Below are 14,036 nucleotides of genomic sequence, written 5' to 3'. Positions count from 1 at the left end.
TTTTACTGCGGGTGCAACGCCCCCTCATCCTCGGAGAGTGGGGCTGTGCTCCGCCGCCCCAGTCGTGTTGTACACCAATATCTTGACAGGCCGCCGCCCAGCCGGCACGCACTCTGCGTGTAACGGTGCGGCGGTGGTGGCGGGGCAATGAAGGCGGCTTTGTTTTGTTTTTGTTTCCCATGTTTGCTTGATTGATTTTCGACCCGCCCTCGTCCATGAATTTTCTTTGTGTGTTGGCTTGGCCCTCCTCTCCTGCTGCGGTTGAGCCCTGCTGCCGGCGGCTTCACGGGGCCGCTGGTCCGTGGCGGCGGCGGCGGCCTGCACACGCTCACGCACCCACCACTCTCCCCAACACGTCACGGTCTGTCGAGGAGCGCCGCAGCGGCAGTAAGGGCGCCAGTAGTGTATGGGACGCACGGCCGGCGGGCCGCCACCGCGGCGCGGGGCGTTGACTGGCAGGCAGTCGGGCGCCGGAGGGGGTGCCCTGCGGAGGTGGTTGCGGCGCTGGTCGTCGTGCTTTGGTGCGGTGTTTGGAGGATGGAGATTGTCTGTTATGTGTTTGAGGTTGTTGCCGCAGCTGTACTGTTTTTGTTTTCTTTCTGGCGTGTTTGTCCCTGTAGTTGTTGTTTTTTTGTCTGGCTTTCTGTGGTTTGTGTTTGGGGCGTTGTTTGCTGCTGCCGCTGCCGCTTCTGCTTGACTGTCATTGGTGTTCGGGCCGAGGATGCTGCTTGTGTTGTGTCGTTTTGTTCCTCCTGTTTGCTTTTTGTCGTGGTGTGTTGCGATCGCCGCTTCGGTCGCCCCACACTGCCGCTGCGGAGTTACACGTTCGTTGCTCTTGGCGTGGGAAGGAGGTGGTGGGCGATGCTCAACAGCATGGCAGCGGCGTCCGGTGTGGCCGGGGCGGGAGGCGCAGGGGCGAGGGGTGGCGGCGGAAGAAGAGGGGCGGCTGGCGCCAGTCGCCCGCGGCGGCGTGCCTGGCACTGCCCCGCGTGTTTGCACGACAGCGTCGACCCCCGTCGCGTGTGCGGCGGCTGTCTCGCGGTGGAGCCGGGCGTGGCGGGGAACCTCCCGCGCGGTGACCGCGCGGTGTCGGAGGATCCGACGGTGCATATTTTGACCCTCCCGCATGGGCGCTGCTACCGCGTCGCCGCCGCCGAACTGCACGGCCGCCCGCCAGCGGGCGGCGAGGCGGAGGCCCTCGCAGAGAGGCGGGGCGGCGACGTTGGCCGCAGCGACAGCGCTCCGCGGACGACGACGGTGTACACGCACTTCGTGTCGCTCCCAATTGGAAAGTTGTCTGCCGTGCGGCCGAGTGCGACGCTTCTGCTGCAGGCGATGAAGCAGCGCTGCCTCGATCCGGCGGCGAGGGTGACAGACGACATTTTCACCACAGCCCAACGCATGCACCTGACTCTCCTCATGTTGTCGCTTCCAACACAGACGGAGGTGGCGCTGGCCAAGGCGTGCATGGAGGCGCTGGAGAAGAGGATAGGGCAGTGGCAGGAGACATGCGGCGCAAAGGCTGTCGACACCGGTAACGACAAGTGCGGCGCGTTGCAGATTCATCTCTGTGGTCTGCATGTGATGAAGCGACGGGGAAGGGATGTGAAGAAGGCAGATGTGTTGTACATGGGGCTTGCGGATGCCGCGTCGACTGCGCTTGTCACCAAGCTTCAGCAGCTCGTGCAAGAAAGCTTCGCGGAGCTCACCATGAACGACCCGTGTGGAAAGGAACGGAGTGGGCTGCTGCACATCACGCTGCTGAACAACAAGTGGAGGGGCGGCGAGGCGGCACAGGGTGGCCGTGGGGCGGCGGGGGCGCCGCCTCCTCGCGTGCCGTTCGACGCCACACGCATACTGCAGGAGTTTGGGCATGCAACACTCCGCGGCGGCGGCACCGATGGCGCCATCGCGTTGGAGTGCATAGAATTGAATGCCCTGGGCTACGACGCCGAGCATGAGTGTTATCACTGCGAGTGCGCTACTGGCCTGTGCTTTACCCGCTAGTGGATGCCTGCTTCCCAAGACCGTTGTTTATTGTTCCTCATTGGGCGGTGTTGGTTGTGCCTCCCGCGTGACACTGATGCGGCGCTGGACGACGGCTGCGGTTCCAGTGTTTCTTTATCTTTATTCTCTCTCCCTTCTCGGCAGCGCAGTTGCCTTTCTCTCTCTCTCTCTCTCTCTCTCTCATGCACACAGACACTATCTTTCTCTCTTTGCATTGTCCCTCTATTTTGCCTGCGCGGGGTCGATGGCGCTGTTCCATGTGCGTGTGTGTCTGTTCTCAAGCAAGCACGGCCGCGACTGTGTTCCCCGCCGCGTGTCCGCCGGCGCCGCGGTAGGCGCATGCCACGCGGCCGCGCCCTTCCCATGTGGAGGGGCGCGACATCTTTGATGGGCCTCCCTCGCTCTTTGGTTCCGCCGCGGGCGGGTGCCGCAATGGCCGTTTCGTGTCCTTCCTGCCGTGCTTCACCGGTGGCAGCGCGAGGGCAGATAGCGGCCAGAGAGACGCCGCACTCGGCACCACCGCACTGCGTGCAGTGCGGCTTTTCTCCCCCCCCCCCCACTCCACCCCGCTCTTTTCTTGTCCGTGCTGTGGGCGTCGACGACCCAGCACCACCACGCACCGCTGCCTCAGCCGGCCACGTGCATCTCCCGCCTCTTGTTCTTTCTTTTTTTTTCTTCCACTTCTTTCCGGTGAGACGAGTGCAGGCGACTTGGCATGGCGGGGGCACGGCAGCCTCGGGCTGCTCCCCGCAACGACACCACCGTCACGGTGGCGCTGCGCCGTCGTCTGCTGCAGGGCTCTGACGACGCCAACGCCGCGGTGGTGCGGGTGAGTTGGCGCCGCCGCGACCTCGCGCTGCGGACGCCGCCGCCGTGGCGGCCCTCGCGCACTGCCGGTGCGGAGAAGTCGAGGGCGCAGGGCCGGGGGCCGCGGAAGGGTCAGCCGCTGTGCGCCAGGTGTCGGCTCAGCAGGCGGGAGTGGCAGTACTGCGGCCTAACGGGTGAGCAGCACGTCGTGGAGGAGTAGCGGCACACAAACCTCCTTTCTTCCCGCGCCTCTCCCTGCGCGTGCGAGGACGAGAGAGAAGCGGCAGCGCGCGCGCGCACACACTCACACACACAGTGAGAGAAGGAAGGCGAAGGAACCCATACGACATGAGGGATGCGGATTGCCTCATATATATTTATTTATTGATCTCTTCCCCGCGTCAACCTCGTTTTTATGCTGGACAGTGCTTACTTTTCTGTGCGCTCCACGCCCTTGTGTGTGTGTGTGTGTGTGTGTTTCCGTTGTAGTTGCTGTTTCTTTCTTGCCTCTCCTATTATTCTTCTCTTTGTTCTCCCTCTTGCGGCGGGGCGGGGCGGCGGTTCTCAGCACACATCGGAGGCGGCGGGTGTGGCGGAGGCGTCAGGCTAAGCACCACCCGCAACCGCAGCCGGCGCGAAAGCTTCCACGAAGAAGAGAAATAGGGGGAAAAAGAACAACAAACAAAATAGTAGAGATGAGCGGAGACCCCGTCCGTTCGGCGGCTGCAGCCAACGCGCAGGACAGCACGCGAGCGCGGGGCAGCGCGGTGGTCTTCGACGGCATCTCCCAAGCGGCGGGGACGACGGCGAGCACTGCGCCGCCCTCCAGCCGCCCCGCCGCCGCCAACGCGGGGGGCGGGAACAGGGAGTGCCTGGCCCCGCGCATCACCCCCTGCCCGCAGTTTGACCGCCTACGCGCCGCGGCCCGGGAGGACCGCCTGGCCCGCGCCTACCTGCAACTGCAGGAGGTGAAGCGCACCGCAGAGCTGTGCGAGCGACAGACGCTTCTCTCGCAGCGCGTGACGATGCACGAGTACTACGCCACGCTGTTCCGGCCGTCGCGGGCGGGCGCCGCCGCCGCCGCCAGGACTCCCACCTTTGCCTCATCGTCCCCCGCGGGTACCCTGCGCCCCCGCGACGTGGTGCTAAACGACTTGGAGGAGTCATTCATTGCGTGCTACTACCGAATGCACCCCGCCGCGCTGCAGCGCAAGCGGGAGGCGGAGGCGGCGGAGGCGCAGCGGCGGCAGTCCGCGCAGGTTGCGGCGCAGCTCTCGTCCTTCTCCGGCGCGCTGCCACGCTCGCGGAGTCTCACGGCGCAGCGAGGCCCAAAGTCTACTGGCAAGAAGAAGTCAAAAGGGAAAGGGGAGGAAAAGCCAAAGGAGGGGGCTCCGGCGGCAAACCTTCGTCTCCTGCTGGCCGCCTTGTTGGAGGCCTCCGACGACCGCGGCCTTATTACGTGCGACGCCCTCGCCGTGGTGCTCAAGCGGCCGCCGTTTGACGTGCACGACGCGGAGGCTGTGGAGGCGTTCTTCTACCTTGTGCGCGCCGCCTCCACGGTGACGGAGACCGGGGAGAGCGAGACGGACCGCCGGCTTGAGGCGTCCACCAGCGCCAGCACCCTCGCCCCACGCGTGCGGCGGCGGAGCACGTCGCTGCGCGTGTCGGCGGCGATGGTGACGGGCACGCCCGGGGGGATGGGGCTCTCCACCCCCCTCACGAGCACTGGGACGCTGCCGACGAGCCTGCGGCGCCTGGCACAGGGGTCGGGGGCGAGTCAGTCCCTTCAGCGCCGCGCCATCCCCACTTCGCGTGCGTCGAAGGCTGCCGCTGCGTCTGTAACCGCCCTCGGCGGCGGCCCTGCCGCCGCGACGGAGCCCCCTCCCCCTTCGATGGTCCGCGCACGCGAAGTGCTGGCGGCGATGGATGCCGTCATCAATGGCCCTGAGCTGCGCGACGTGGTGCGGTCCCTCTGCTTTGACGTGCTGGAGAGCGACGGGTTTATCCACAAGACAACCCTGCGTACCCTGCGCCTTGTGCGCCGCGAGGCCTGCGAGGCGAAGGACGCGGCGGCGACGCCCTCCATCGTGAAGGCGCTCGGCGACGCGCTGGAGGTGATGCTGCAGGAGGAGGAGGATGAGTACCTGCGCTCGCAGGCGAAAGGAAAGCGCCGCGCGAAAGCCGCCAAGGCGGCGGCACTGCCGCCGCACCAGAAATCTGCCGTTCCGCTGCACATGATGCGCCGCTCGCACATCAATCTGAAGCAGTTCTCCCGCTTCTTCGACGAGCTTCCGATGGTGGCCGCGGCCTTTGCGCACGTGTGGTTTCCCGCCTTTTTTTCCACGAACTGGCCCCCTGTGAAGCGGCCGATGAGCACCGGCTTCAACGACGACGCCGCGCCGGACGAGGATGACGAAAACAACACCAACAACGCGGGGGAGGGCACGTCGGAGGAGTCTGGCCTCCGGCGCCGAAACGCGGCCCGGCGGGTGGTGACGGAACGACTCGAATACATGAAGCCAGTCTCCGTTCCCGCGAGTGAGGGGACGTCGCAGCGGTAGGCCGGCGGCACGGCGAGAGCGAGGGCAAAAGAGAGGGAGCAGGGAGTAGGAGGACATCGAAGTCAAACCCCTCCCTGCGTGCTGACCGCCGCCTGCTGTTGCCGCGCTCCGCGGCGCGTGTTTCTTGGGGACCGGTTTTTTTTTTTTTGTCGTTGCCTGTCGTGGTGCTCGCAGGGAAGGGGCGACCCCTCCCACCCGCTCAGTGAGTGGGAGCTCACAATGTGGGAATGTAAATTACGTGGTGAAAAGCGCACGCGGCAGAAGGAATAGAAAGAAAGAGAGAGCGAGCGAGCGAGAGAGAGAGAGAGGGGGAATGCAGTAGACAAGGCGTGGTCGCGCTGCGCCTTACTTTTCTTCTTACGTGCGCCTCACCCTCCTCCTGCTCCTCGTGAGCCCGCGGTGCCGGCCGCCGGTGCTTGCCTGTGTCTGTGGCGGGGGCGACGCTCTCCCTCCTGCAGGTGCCCCACGCCGCTTAACTGTGTCCCTCGCTTGTTGCTTGTTTTTTTCCCCATTTTTTTTTTGGGGGGGGGAGCGGGAGGGACGCTGTCGTTTGTTCCCACGCCCCTCACCTCTCCTTAGCGTCACACACCCGTGGAACGTGGGCAAAAAAAAGGTGGCTAAGAAGTACGAAGTGAAGTTGGGCGTGGTAATTCTGTTTGGCTGTGTGTGTGTGTGTGTTGGCTGGGGAGACGCTGCCCCTTCTTCTTCCTCTTCCGCGTGACGGCCGCCGCGCGCAGCCGCGATGAACCCTTTGGCGGCCGCATCACCCTCACCCGCCGCCGGCGCGGACACGCGCGTCGCCGAGCTCGCCGCCCTGCTGCCGGAGGGCTGGGCGGAGGACGGCGGCGTCGTCGCCCGCACGCTGAAGGGCCTGCTGCAGAACCCCTTCTTCAGCGCGGGGGCGGGGCTGTACCTTCTCACCTTTGCGGGGGCGGCGGCCCGCTCCTTCTCCGCCGCCATGCAGACGGCGGTGCGGCGCCGCTTCGTCGTCTCCATGGAGGTGACGAGCCAGGACGAGAGCTACGTCTGGATGGTGCGCTGGCTGGCGCAGAACCCGGCCTTTTACGTGCAGCAGATGAGCGTCACCACCCGCAACACAACCATCTTCTCTAACGACGAGTCCTCGCACGAGTGTCTCTACGCGCCCTGCACGAATGTGCGGCACTGGTTTTGGTACAGCGGGCGGCCCATTATGCTGCAGCGGCGGCGGGTGGAGACGCAGGCGATGGGAACCGACGTGCTGGAGACGATGCAGCTGTCCACCATAGGCCTCTCCGCCACCGTCATGAAGGACATTTTGGAGGACGCCCGTCAGCTCACGTCGATGCGGAACAGCGACCACACCGTGCTGTACCAAAACTCAGGGGGGCGCTGGACGCGGCAGGAGCCACGGCGACGTCGTCCCCTGCACTCGGTTGTATTGGACGGGAACACGAGTGCGGATATTCTGAAGGACGTGCAGCTCTTCCTGCGGTCCAGCAAGTACTACGAGGACCTCGGGGTGCCGTATCGCCGCGGCTACCTTCTGCACGGCCCCCCAGGCTGCGGAAAGAGCAGCTTTGTGATGGCCCTGGCGGGGGAGCTGCGCCTCTCCATCTGCCCGCTAAGCCTCTCCAGCCGCGGCCTCAGTGACGAGGCGTTGGTGGGGCTGCTGAACAGCGCCCCACTGCGGTCGATTGTGCTGCTAGAGGACATTGATCGCGCCTTCAGCGCCGACAGCCACATCACGATGAGTGGGCTGCTCAACGCCCTCGACGGGGTGGCGGCGCAGGAGGGGCGGCTGGTGTTCATGACGACAAACCACGTGGAGCGGCTCGACGACGCCCTCATCCGCCCCGGCCGCTGCGACGTGAAGTTGGAGATTGGGCTGCTGTCACGCGGGCAGGCGCAGCAGCTGTTCCGCAAGTTCTTCCCGGCCGCCGGTGACGCCCTGCAGGCCGAGTTTGCGGGGCAGATCCCCGCTCACACGCTGAGCGTCGCCCAGATCCAGTCGCACCTCTTCCTCCACCGCGACTGTGCCGCGGAGGCGGTGCGGGCGTTGCCGGGGTTTTTGCAGACCGTGCGATCCTTCGAGACGCAACTGCGACAGGCGCGCGAGCGGGAGAAGTGCGTGGAACGGATGAAGCGGGCGCCGATGCTGCACAACCTCTGAGCGGGAGGCGACGTGCGTGACGGACGCCGCCCTCTCTCCCTCCTTCTCTGTGCACGTCCGTGTGTGGGTTGGCAGGAGAGTGATGGAGAACAAAACGCGGAGGAACAAAATGGAAAGGGTGAGACAGCCCAAAACGGGAAGAGGACCAAAATGGGTCTCCTGCAGAGCTTGCAGGCGCACACAGAGCGACTACGAGTGTAACACTGTGCGTCTGCGTGTGCGTGAGCGTGGTGGGGGGGGGGCGCACACGGCAAAAAGAAACAGAGAGGGGGCGAAGACGCACCCGCCTCCAACTCCTTCGCTGCATGGTGGCGGCGGTGGCATTTAACCCCTGCTCTGCATGTGCCCACGCACCGCCTCTCTTGACGCCCCTGCTCTTCCCGCGCATTATCTTTGGCAAGGCAAAGGTCCAGCCTCACGGAGGAAAGGGAATAGAAGGGAGCCATACACCCACACAGAAAGACAAAGTATGCCTTCCGGTAACGGTTGCCGTGCCACTCAGAGTGATGCGCGGGAGCAGGGCGCCGCAGACTCGGCGGAGGGCCTGAAAGAGCACGAGGAATCCGAAAAAACTGTGGAGTTCACGTATTTAATGCGCGGATGTCCGGTGAGGGTGCAGCTCCCGGTGCGGAAGGTGGACAAGGCACACCGCCAAGGCGAATAGGTCCCTCCTGGAGCTCTTCCCCGCCTTTCAGGGCGAGGGCCACTAGGCGGGCACGCCCGTGCGGCGCCCGTAGCTCACGGAGGGGGAGGGCAACTGCCAGCGGGGAAAGCAGGAATGACAGTACCATGGCAACGAAGTTGCGAACGAGGAAAGTAGGGGAGGATGAGGATAAATGGGGCAAAGAGGTAAATGTACACCCCTGTAAATATACATGTATCTGCGTCGGGGAGTGTGTGCTGCCATGAGTACGTCGGACGCGGCGTTAAATCATAGTTTTGGGTTTGTTTGTTTGTTAGCCAATCGCCTTGATTTCTCCCTCCTTCGCTGCATGGTGGCGGCGGTGGCATTTAACCCCTGCTCTGCATGTGCCCACGCACCGCCTCTCTTGACGCCCCTGCTCTTCCCGCGCATTATCTTTGGCAAGGCAAAGGCCCAGCCTCACGGAGGAAAGGGAATAGAAGGGAGCCATACACCCACACAGAAAGACAAAGTATGCCTTCCGGTAACGGTTGTCGTGCCACTCAGCGCCGTGCGCGGGAGCAGGCCAAGCAGCAGAAGCAGGGCGCCGCACACTCGGCGGAGGACCGGAAAAAGCACGAGGAATCAAAGACAGCCGTGCAGTGTACAGTCTGCCTGCAGGGATTTCCACGGACGGTGCGGCTCCCGGAGCTGCAGCAGCACCTGGAATCCCGCCACGCCAGGGCGAATAAGTCCCTCCTGGAGCTCTTCCCCGCCTTTCAGGGCGAGGGCCACTAGGCGGGCACGCCCGTGCGGCGCCCGTAGCTCACGGAGGGGGGAGGGCAACTGCCAGCGGGGAAGGCAGGAATGACAGTACCATGGCAACGAAGTTGCGAACGAGGAACGTAAAGGAGGATGAGGATAAATGGGGCAAAGAGGTAAATGTACGCCCCTGTAAATATACATGTATCTGCGTCGGGGAGTGTGTGCTGCAGGCCGCCGCGGCGCTGCTGGAACTGAACAAGAAGGTCGCCATTGCGCTGGACGGCTGCGGCAGTCAGAAGGAGGGGGACCACCGCACCGCCATTCAGCTGCTGCAGTCGTGGTCGCGCGACGGGTGTTACGTCTCCACGTCGGAGTCTATCCTGATGCAGCTGCTGCAGGACGCGGGGGATCCCTTGTTTAAGACCGTCGCGCCGATCATGAAGCAGAAGCATCCAAAGCCTTTCTGAGGGCAGTGAAGGAAAAAAAATTCTCTTTGCTTTGTTTTTGCGTGGGCTGGCCCCCGCGTGTATGGATCGACTACTTGTTTTTTTTATTTGATAACTGCAAGCGTTGCTGGGTTTAAGCCGCCGTCTGTTCTGGTTTTTCCCCTGCATGTGTCGGCGTGCAGGGGCGGGGCGGCACACACTCGCGTGCGGGCAGGCATTGCGAGGCCGCAGCCGCCTGCGCCCACCTTCTTCTTTTTCTTCCCCACCGCTCTAATGTTTCCCTGCCGCTGCCGCCGCGCAGAGGGTGAAGCCACAGACAGGCAGGAACAAGAAGGCACTGCGGGCGCCAACAAAGACAAAGTAACAGGGACGCAGGCAGTGCTCTTGAGCGAGAATGTCGCGGTTGGTGAAGCACTACAGCTCCTGCAAGACGGCGTTTTTCTGCTGCGATATCCAAGAGAAGTTGGTGCCGCTTGTGGCAAACTTCGACAACTGTGCTTTTGTCGCCAACCGCTTTGCCGCACTGCACACTGCCCTGGGCCCGGCGCACAGCCTGTACGTCGTGGCGGAGCAGTACCCGAAGGGACTGGGGCCGACGGCGGCGGGCATCCAACTCCCCACAGACGCACACGTCTTCCCCAAGTTGCAAAGCCCGATGCTGGTGCCGGAGGTAACGGCCCTGGTTGACGTGCCGGAGGTGGAGCAGGTCGTGCTGTGGGGCGCCGAGACGCACGTGTGTGTGCTGCAGACCGCCGCGGCGCTGCTGGAACTGAACAAGAAGGTCGCCATTGCGCTGGACGGCTGCGGCAGCCAGAAGGAGGGGGACCATCGCACCGCCATTCAGCTGCTGCAGTCGTGGTCGCGCGACGGGTGTTACGTCTCCACGTCGGAGTCTATCCTGATGCAGCTGCTGCAGGACGCGGGGGATCCCTTGTTTAAGACCGTCGCGCCGATCATGAAGCAGAAGCATCCAAAGCCTTTCTGAGGGCAGTGAAGGAAAAAAAATTCTCTTTGTTTTGTTTTTGCGTGGGCTGGCCCCCGCGTGTATGGATCGACTACTTGTTTTTTTTATTTGATAACTGCAAGCGTTGCTGGGTTGAAGCCGCCGTCTGTTCTGGTTTTTCCCCTGCATGTGTCGGCGTGCAGGGGCGGGGCGGCACACACTCGCGTGCGGGCAGGCATTGCGAGGCCGCAGCCGCAGTCGCCTGCGCCCACCTTCTTCTTTTTCTTCCCCACCGCTCTAATATTTCCCTGCCGCTGCCGCCGCGCAGAGGGTGAAGCCACAGACAGGCAGGAACAAGAAGGCACTGCGGGCGCCAACAAAGACAAAGTAACAGGGACGCAGGAAGGAGTGAAATAACGCAACGCGTGGCGAGTGGGACACGGCGTTTTCATCGTCTTTCCGCGCGTGCGTGCGTGCGTGCGTGTGCGGATGTTCACACGGCTCTCGGCGTCGCTGCGGCGGGGCCACGCCGTAGGGGCGGCGCGGCATACGGCCCTTTTTACCTCCTGGCGGCAGGCCAGCGGTGGGGCGGGAAAACGGCAGTCTCCGCGACGTCCCTCGCAGCAGAAGCAGCGACGTGCGGCGAGTGCGGCGACCTCCTCCGACGCGTTGGCGAGGGAGACGGAGCGGCTGCTGGCGCGTGCCGTGGCGCCGCCGCTGTCGATGTCGCCGTCGGTGGTGTCCCCGCCGGCGACGCGGAGACGACGGCCGAGCGACACGCTGGGCGGGAGCGCCGCCACCGCTAGCCGCGCCGCGGGGAAGGAGGAGGAGGAAGCAGGCGGGGACGCCGCGGTGCCCGGGCAGAGTGCGCCGGCGGCGGTGGCGGGCACGAAGCCAAAGACGACGACGGAGACGAAGCGGACGCGGGGGAGGGCGGAGGACGGGGCTCAGCGGCGGCCCCTGACGCCTGCGGCCCGTGGCATAGACGTGCGCGTAGAGGCGGAGGAGGCGGAGGTGGACGAGGAAAGCGAGCAGCTCATGCGGCTCCTGCTAGATGAGGCGACGCGGCGGCAGCAGCAGCGGCGCGGCGCGGCCCCCGACTGCCGGGAGCCGGAGGACAACCTCTGCGAGGAGGAAGAGCGGCTTGCGCAGCTGCAAGGGGGGCGCCGCGCCCACGGGGGCGAAGATGCACCCGCGGTGACAGACCAGCCGACCGCGTCGCTGCCGGAAGACGCGGCGAAGGACGACGACGCCAACTGCGTGGACGAGCTCAGCGGGGAGCAGGGCCGTGCGGTGGAGCTGGCGCTGCAGCGCCGCAACTTGTTTGTCACGGGCGGTGCCGGGACGGGCAAGTCGCTCGTGATTCGCGAGATTGTGCGGCGGATGCGGCAGGACGGTCGCCGCTCCGTCTTTGTCACGGCCACAACAGGGGTGGCGGCCCTGAACGTGCGTGGCTCGACCATTAACAGCTTCGCCGGCGTGAAGTTCGGCGATGGCGCGGCGCGGGACCTGCTGAAGTGGGTGCGCCGCAACCGCCGCGCCGCGGGGCGGTGGAAGTACTGCCAGACCCTCATCATCGACGAGATCTCCATGATGGACCCCGAGCTGCTCGACAAGTTGGACTTCGTCGCCCGCGCAATACGCCGCCGCGCGGACGAGCCGTTCGGCGGCATTCACGTCATCCTCTGCGGGGACTTCCTGCAGCTGCCGCCCATTCCGCCGCGCCAAGGCCTGTGGTCCCAGCCGCAGCCGCAGGGCGAGGCCGCGGCGACGGACCGGGCCGAGGCCGGCGAAGCGGCGGAGGCGCGGCCCCAGAAGCGGTACTGCTTCGAGGGGGAGGCGTGGCGGGCGCTGGGGCTGACGACGGTGGTGTTGCAGCAGAAGTTCCGACAGAGCGAGGACGCCGACTTCCAGCGCGTCCTCGACGACGTGCGGCTCGGGGTGCTCTCGGCGGAGACGCATGCGATGCTCATGTCCCGCGCCGTCGCGGGGGCGACGAGAGCGAAGCCCCGGATAAGCGGCCGCCACGCCGACTCCCCGCACGATGCGGCGCCGGCGGAGGGGGACGGCGAGAGGTACGTGCGGCTCTGCGCCACGAACAAGGAGGTGGAGGCCCGCAACGCAAAGTACTTCGCCGCACTGGAGCCGCAGGCGCGCTACGCCGGCGATGCGAACGATGACGGGGAGGAGTTGGAAGATGATGTGCGTCCCCTGCAGGTTTACCGCGCGCTCGACAACTACGCCGAGGACGACGCCGCCCCCGGCCCGCCGTCGTGGGTGAAGTTCGAGGACAGCACCCTGCCCACGGAGCTGGAGCTGAAGGTGGGCGCCCGTGTGATGCTGCTGCAGAACATATCACTCCACCTGGGGCTGGTGAACGGGTCGGTTGGCGAGGTGACCGGCTTTCTGCACCCGCTGGAGCTTGTCGAGCTCGTCCTGCGGGCGCCCCGTGAGCGGCACCACGTCTCCGCCCGCGGGCAGGATCTGCTGCGCCGCGGTGGCTTCCCCACAATCAACGATGCCTTTCGCTGCGTGGACACGTCACTGGGGCAGTCGCTTTTTTGGTCGCTGCGCCAGCGCGGTCTGCGGCAGCCGGCGGAGGTGAGCTACGGCAGCGTCTACGGCAACGCACACCACCGGGAACTGCAGCAGCTCGTCGGCGTCTCGCCGCGGGCCTCCGTGCACCCGCTGGAGCTCTACCTTGGCGGCATCCCGCCGCCGCAGCTGCGCCGCACCCGACTGCCGGTGGTGAAGCTGGACCTGCAGCCGCAACACCTCCCCCTCGGCACCGGTGCGGCGGCGGGGACAGGCGGCGTGCGTCTGCCGCGGCACGTCTACGCGTTTGTGTCGCCCTACTCTCACCGGTGGTACATGGGCGATCAGGTGGTCGCGACGCGCACGCAGGTCCCGCTGCGGCAGGCCTGGGCCATCACGGTGCACAAGGCCCAGGGACTCACCATCTCTCACGTGGAGGTTGCGATGCACCGCTTCTTTTCACCCGGCCAGGCGTACGTCGCACTGAGCCGCGGCACGCAGCTGGAGAACATCCGCCTGCTGAACTTCAAGGAAAACAGCATCCGCGCCTGCCCCGTCGCAAAGGGCTTTTACGCCGCGCTAGCGACCGCAGAGCGGGGCGTGGACGAGGCTGACGTCTGCGTGGACTGACGCTGGCGAGGGGCAGAGCCGCGGTTCGCCCCACCGCCGTGTAGGACTGGGGCGAGTGCGCACTGCGGCACGGAAAAGAACACGTACGGCACAAGAGAAGGAAAAAAAAACGATAAGAAGAATTTTAAAAAAAAAAAAGATATGCACTTTGCCCGTTGGTTGTTTTTCATTTATTTATATTACATAGAGCGGGAGGGGCGTGCATAGACACACATGGATGGAAGGAGCGAAGGAGGGAAATTAGCCGAGGGAAGGTTTTTGCGTGTACATATGTGCACCGTACAATCATCGCTTCTTTTTTACTTCTAGCCAGTTGCACACGCCCACGCAAATACATATATACATATATTTATACTTTTCTGCTGAAGCCGGACCAGGCTCTTCTGCGGCGGTGGACTTTGCGCAGATAAGAATATATACACATAGAAGGTACATACGAAGCGGCCGGCGCCCGGCCACGGCTCGTGCCAGTTGGGACGCCCAGCCGTTTGACTTTTGTGTGTGGGGGAGAGCGAGAGCGGAAGCGAGCTACAGCAAGAAGAAAAAAAAAAAAGATGGGGCCTCTTCA

General features: G+C 64.6%; 9 protein-coding genes across 9 annotated transcripts, besides 5 other annotated features; all 9 read left to right on the top strand.

Moving 5' to 3' along the window:
* Positions 1–861: 861 nt before the first annotated feature.
* Tco025E_03696 (uncharacterized protein) lies at positions 862–2,007 on the top strand (the record flags this gene model as incomplete). Its single annotated transcript, XM_029370614.1, has 1 exon — positions 862–2,007. One exon carries the CDS (start codon positions 862–864, stop codon positions 2,005–2,007), a length of 1,146 nt encoding a protein of 381 aa, XP_029229282.1.
* Positions 2,008–2,163: 156 nt separating this feature from the next.
* Positions 2,164–2,189: a microsatellite.
* Positions 2,190–2,722: 533 nt separating this feature from the next.
* Positions 2,723–3,034, top strand: Tco025E_03695 (uncharacterized protein; the record flags this gene model as incomplete). Its single annotated transcript, XM_029370613.1, has 1 exon — positions 2,723–3,034. One exon carries the CDS (start codon positions 2,723–2,725, stop codon positions 3,032–3,034), a length of 312 nt encoding a protein of 103 aa, XP_029229281.1.
* Positions 3,035–3,269: 235 nt separating this feature from the next.
* Positions 3,270–3,292: a microsatellite.
* Positions 3,293–3,509: 217 nt separating this feature from the next.
* Tco025E_03694 (uncharacterized protein) lies at positions 3,510–5,375 on the top strand (the record flags this gene model as incomplete). The annotated part of the gene is made up of 1 exon (XM_029370612.1): positions 3,510–5,375. One exon carries the CDS (start codon positions 3,510–3,512, stop codon positions 5,373–5,375), a length of 1,866 nt encoding a protein of 621 aa, XP_029229280.1.
* A 259-nt stretch (positions 5,376–5,634) lies between these two features.
* Positions 5,635–5,683: a microsatellite.
* A 345-nt stretch (positions 5,684–6,028) lies between these two features.
* Positions 6,029–6,053: a microsatellite.
* Positions 6,054–6,117: 64 nt separating this feature from the next.
* Tco025E_03693 (putative ATP-dependent chaperone) lies at positions 6,118–7,527 on the top strand (the record flags this gene model as incomplete). Its single annotated transcript, XM_029370611.1, has 1 exon — positions 6,118–7,527. The coding sequence occupies one exon, from the start codon at positions 6,118–6,120 to the stop codon at positions 7,525–7,527; it is 1,410 nt and encodes a 469-aa protein (XP_029229279.1).
* Positions 7,528–7,867: 340 nt separating this feature from the next.
* Tco025E_03692 (uncharacterized protein) lies at positions 7,868–8,191 on the top strand (the record flags this gene model as incomplete). The annotated part of the gene is made up of 1 exon (XM_029370610.1): positions 7,868–8,191. The coding sequence occupies one exon, from the start codon at positions 7,868–7,870 to the stop codon at positions 8,189–8,191; it is 324 nt and encodes a 107-aa protein (XP_029229278.1).
* Positions 8,192–8,554: 363 nt separating this feature from the next.
* On the top strand, positions 8,555–8,947 carry Tco025E_03691 (uncharacterized protein; the record flags this gene model as incomplete). The annotated part of the gene is made up of 1 exon (XM_029370609.1): positions 8,555–8,947. One exon carries the CDS (start codon positions 8,555–8,557, stop codon positions 8,945–8,947), a length of 393 nt encoding a protein of 130 aa, XP_029229277.1.
* Positions 8,948–9,027: 80 nt separating this feature from the next.
* Positions 9,028–9,381, top strand: Tco025E_03690 (ribonuclease mar1; the record flags this gene model as incomplete). Its single annotated transcript, XM_029370608.1, has 1 exon — positions 9,028–9,381. One exon carries the CDS (start codon positions 9,028–9,030, stop codon positions 9,379–9,381), a length of 354 nt encoding a protein of 117 aa, XP_029229276.1.
* A 373-nt stretch (positions 9,382–9,754) lies between these two features.
* On the top strand, positions 9,755–10,345 carry Tco025E_03689 (ribonuclease mar1; the record flags this gene model as incomplete). Its single annotated transcript, XM_029370607.1, has 1 exon — positions 9,755–10,345. One exon carries the CDS (start codon positions 9,755–9,757, stop codon positions 10,343–10,345), a length of 591 nt encoding a protein of 196 aa, XP_029229275.1.
* A 418-nt stretch (positions 10,346–10,763) lies between these two features.
* Positions 10,764–10,787: a microsatellite.
* A 5-nt stretch (positions 10,788–10,792) lies between these two features.
* On the top strand, positions 10,793–13,468 carry Tco025E_03688 (PIF1 helicase-like protein; the record flags this gene model as incomplete). The annotated part of the gene is made up of 1 exon (XM_029370606.1): positions 10,793–13,468. One exon carries the CDS (start codon positions 10,793–10,795, stop codon positions 13,466–13,468), a length of 2,676 nt encoding a protein of 891 aa, XP_029229274.1.
* Positions 13,469–14,036: the final 568 nt, after the last annotated feature.

This window comes from Trypanosoma conorhini, assembly GCF_003719485.1.
Source record: "Trypanosoma conorhini strain 025E chromosome Unknown Tco_14.4_contig_00172, whole genome shotgun sequence".
Taxonomy (NCBI): Eukaryota; Euglenozoa; class Kinetoplastea; order Trypanosomatida; family Trypanosomatidae; genus Trypanosoma; species Trypanosoma conorhini.
Note: the sequence above shows the minus strand (reverse complement) of the source record. Positions and strands in the feature narration are given on the sequence as shown.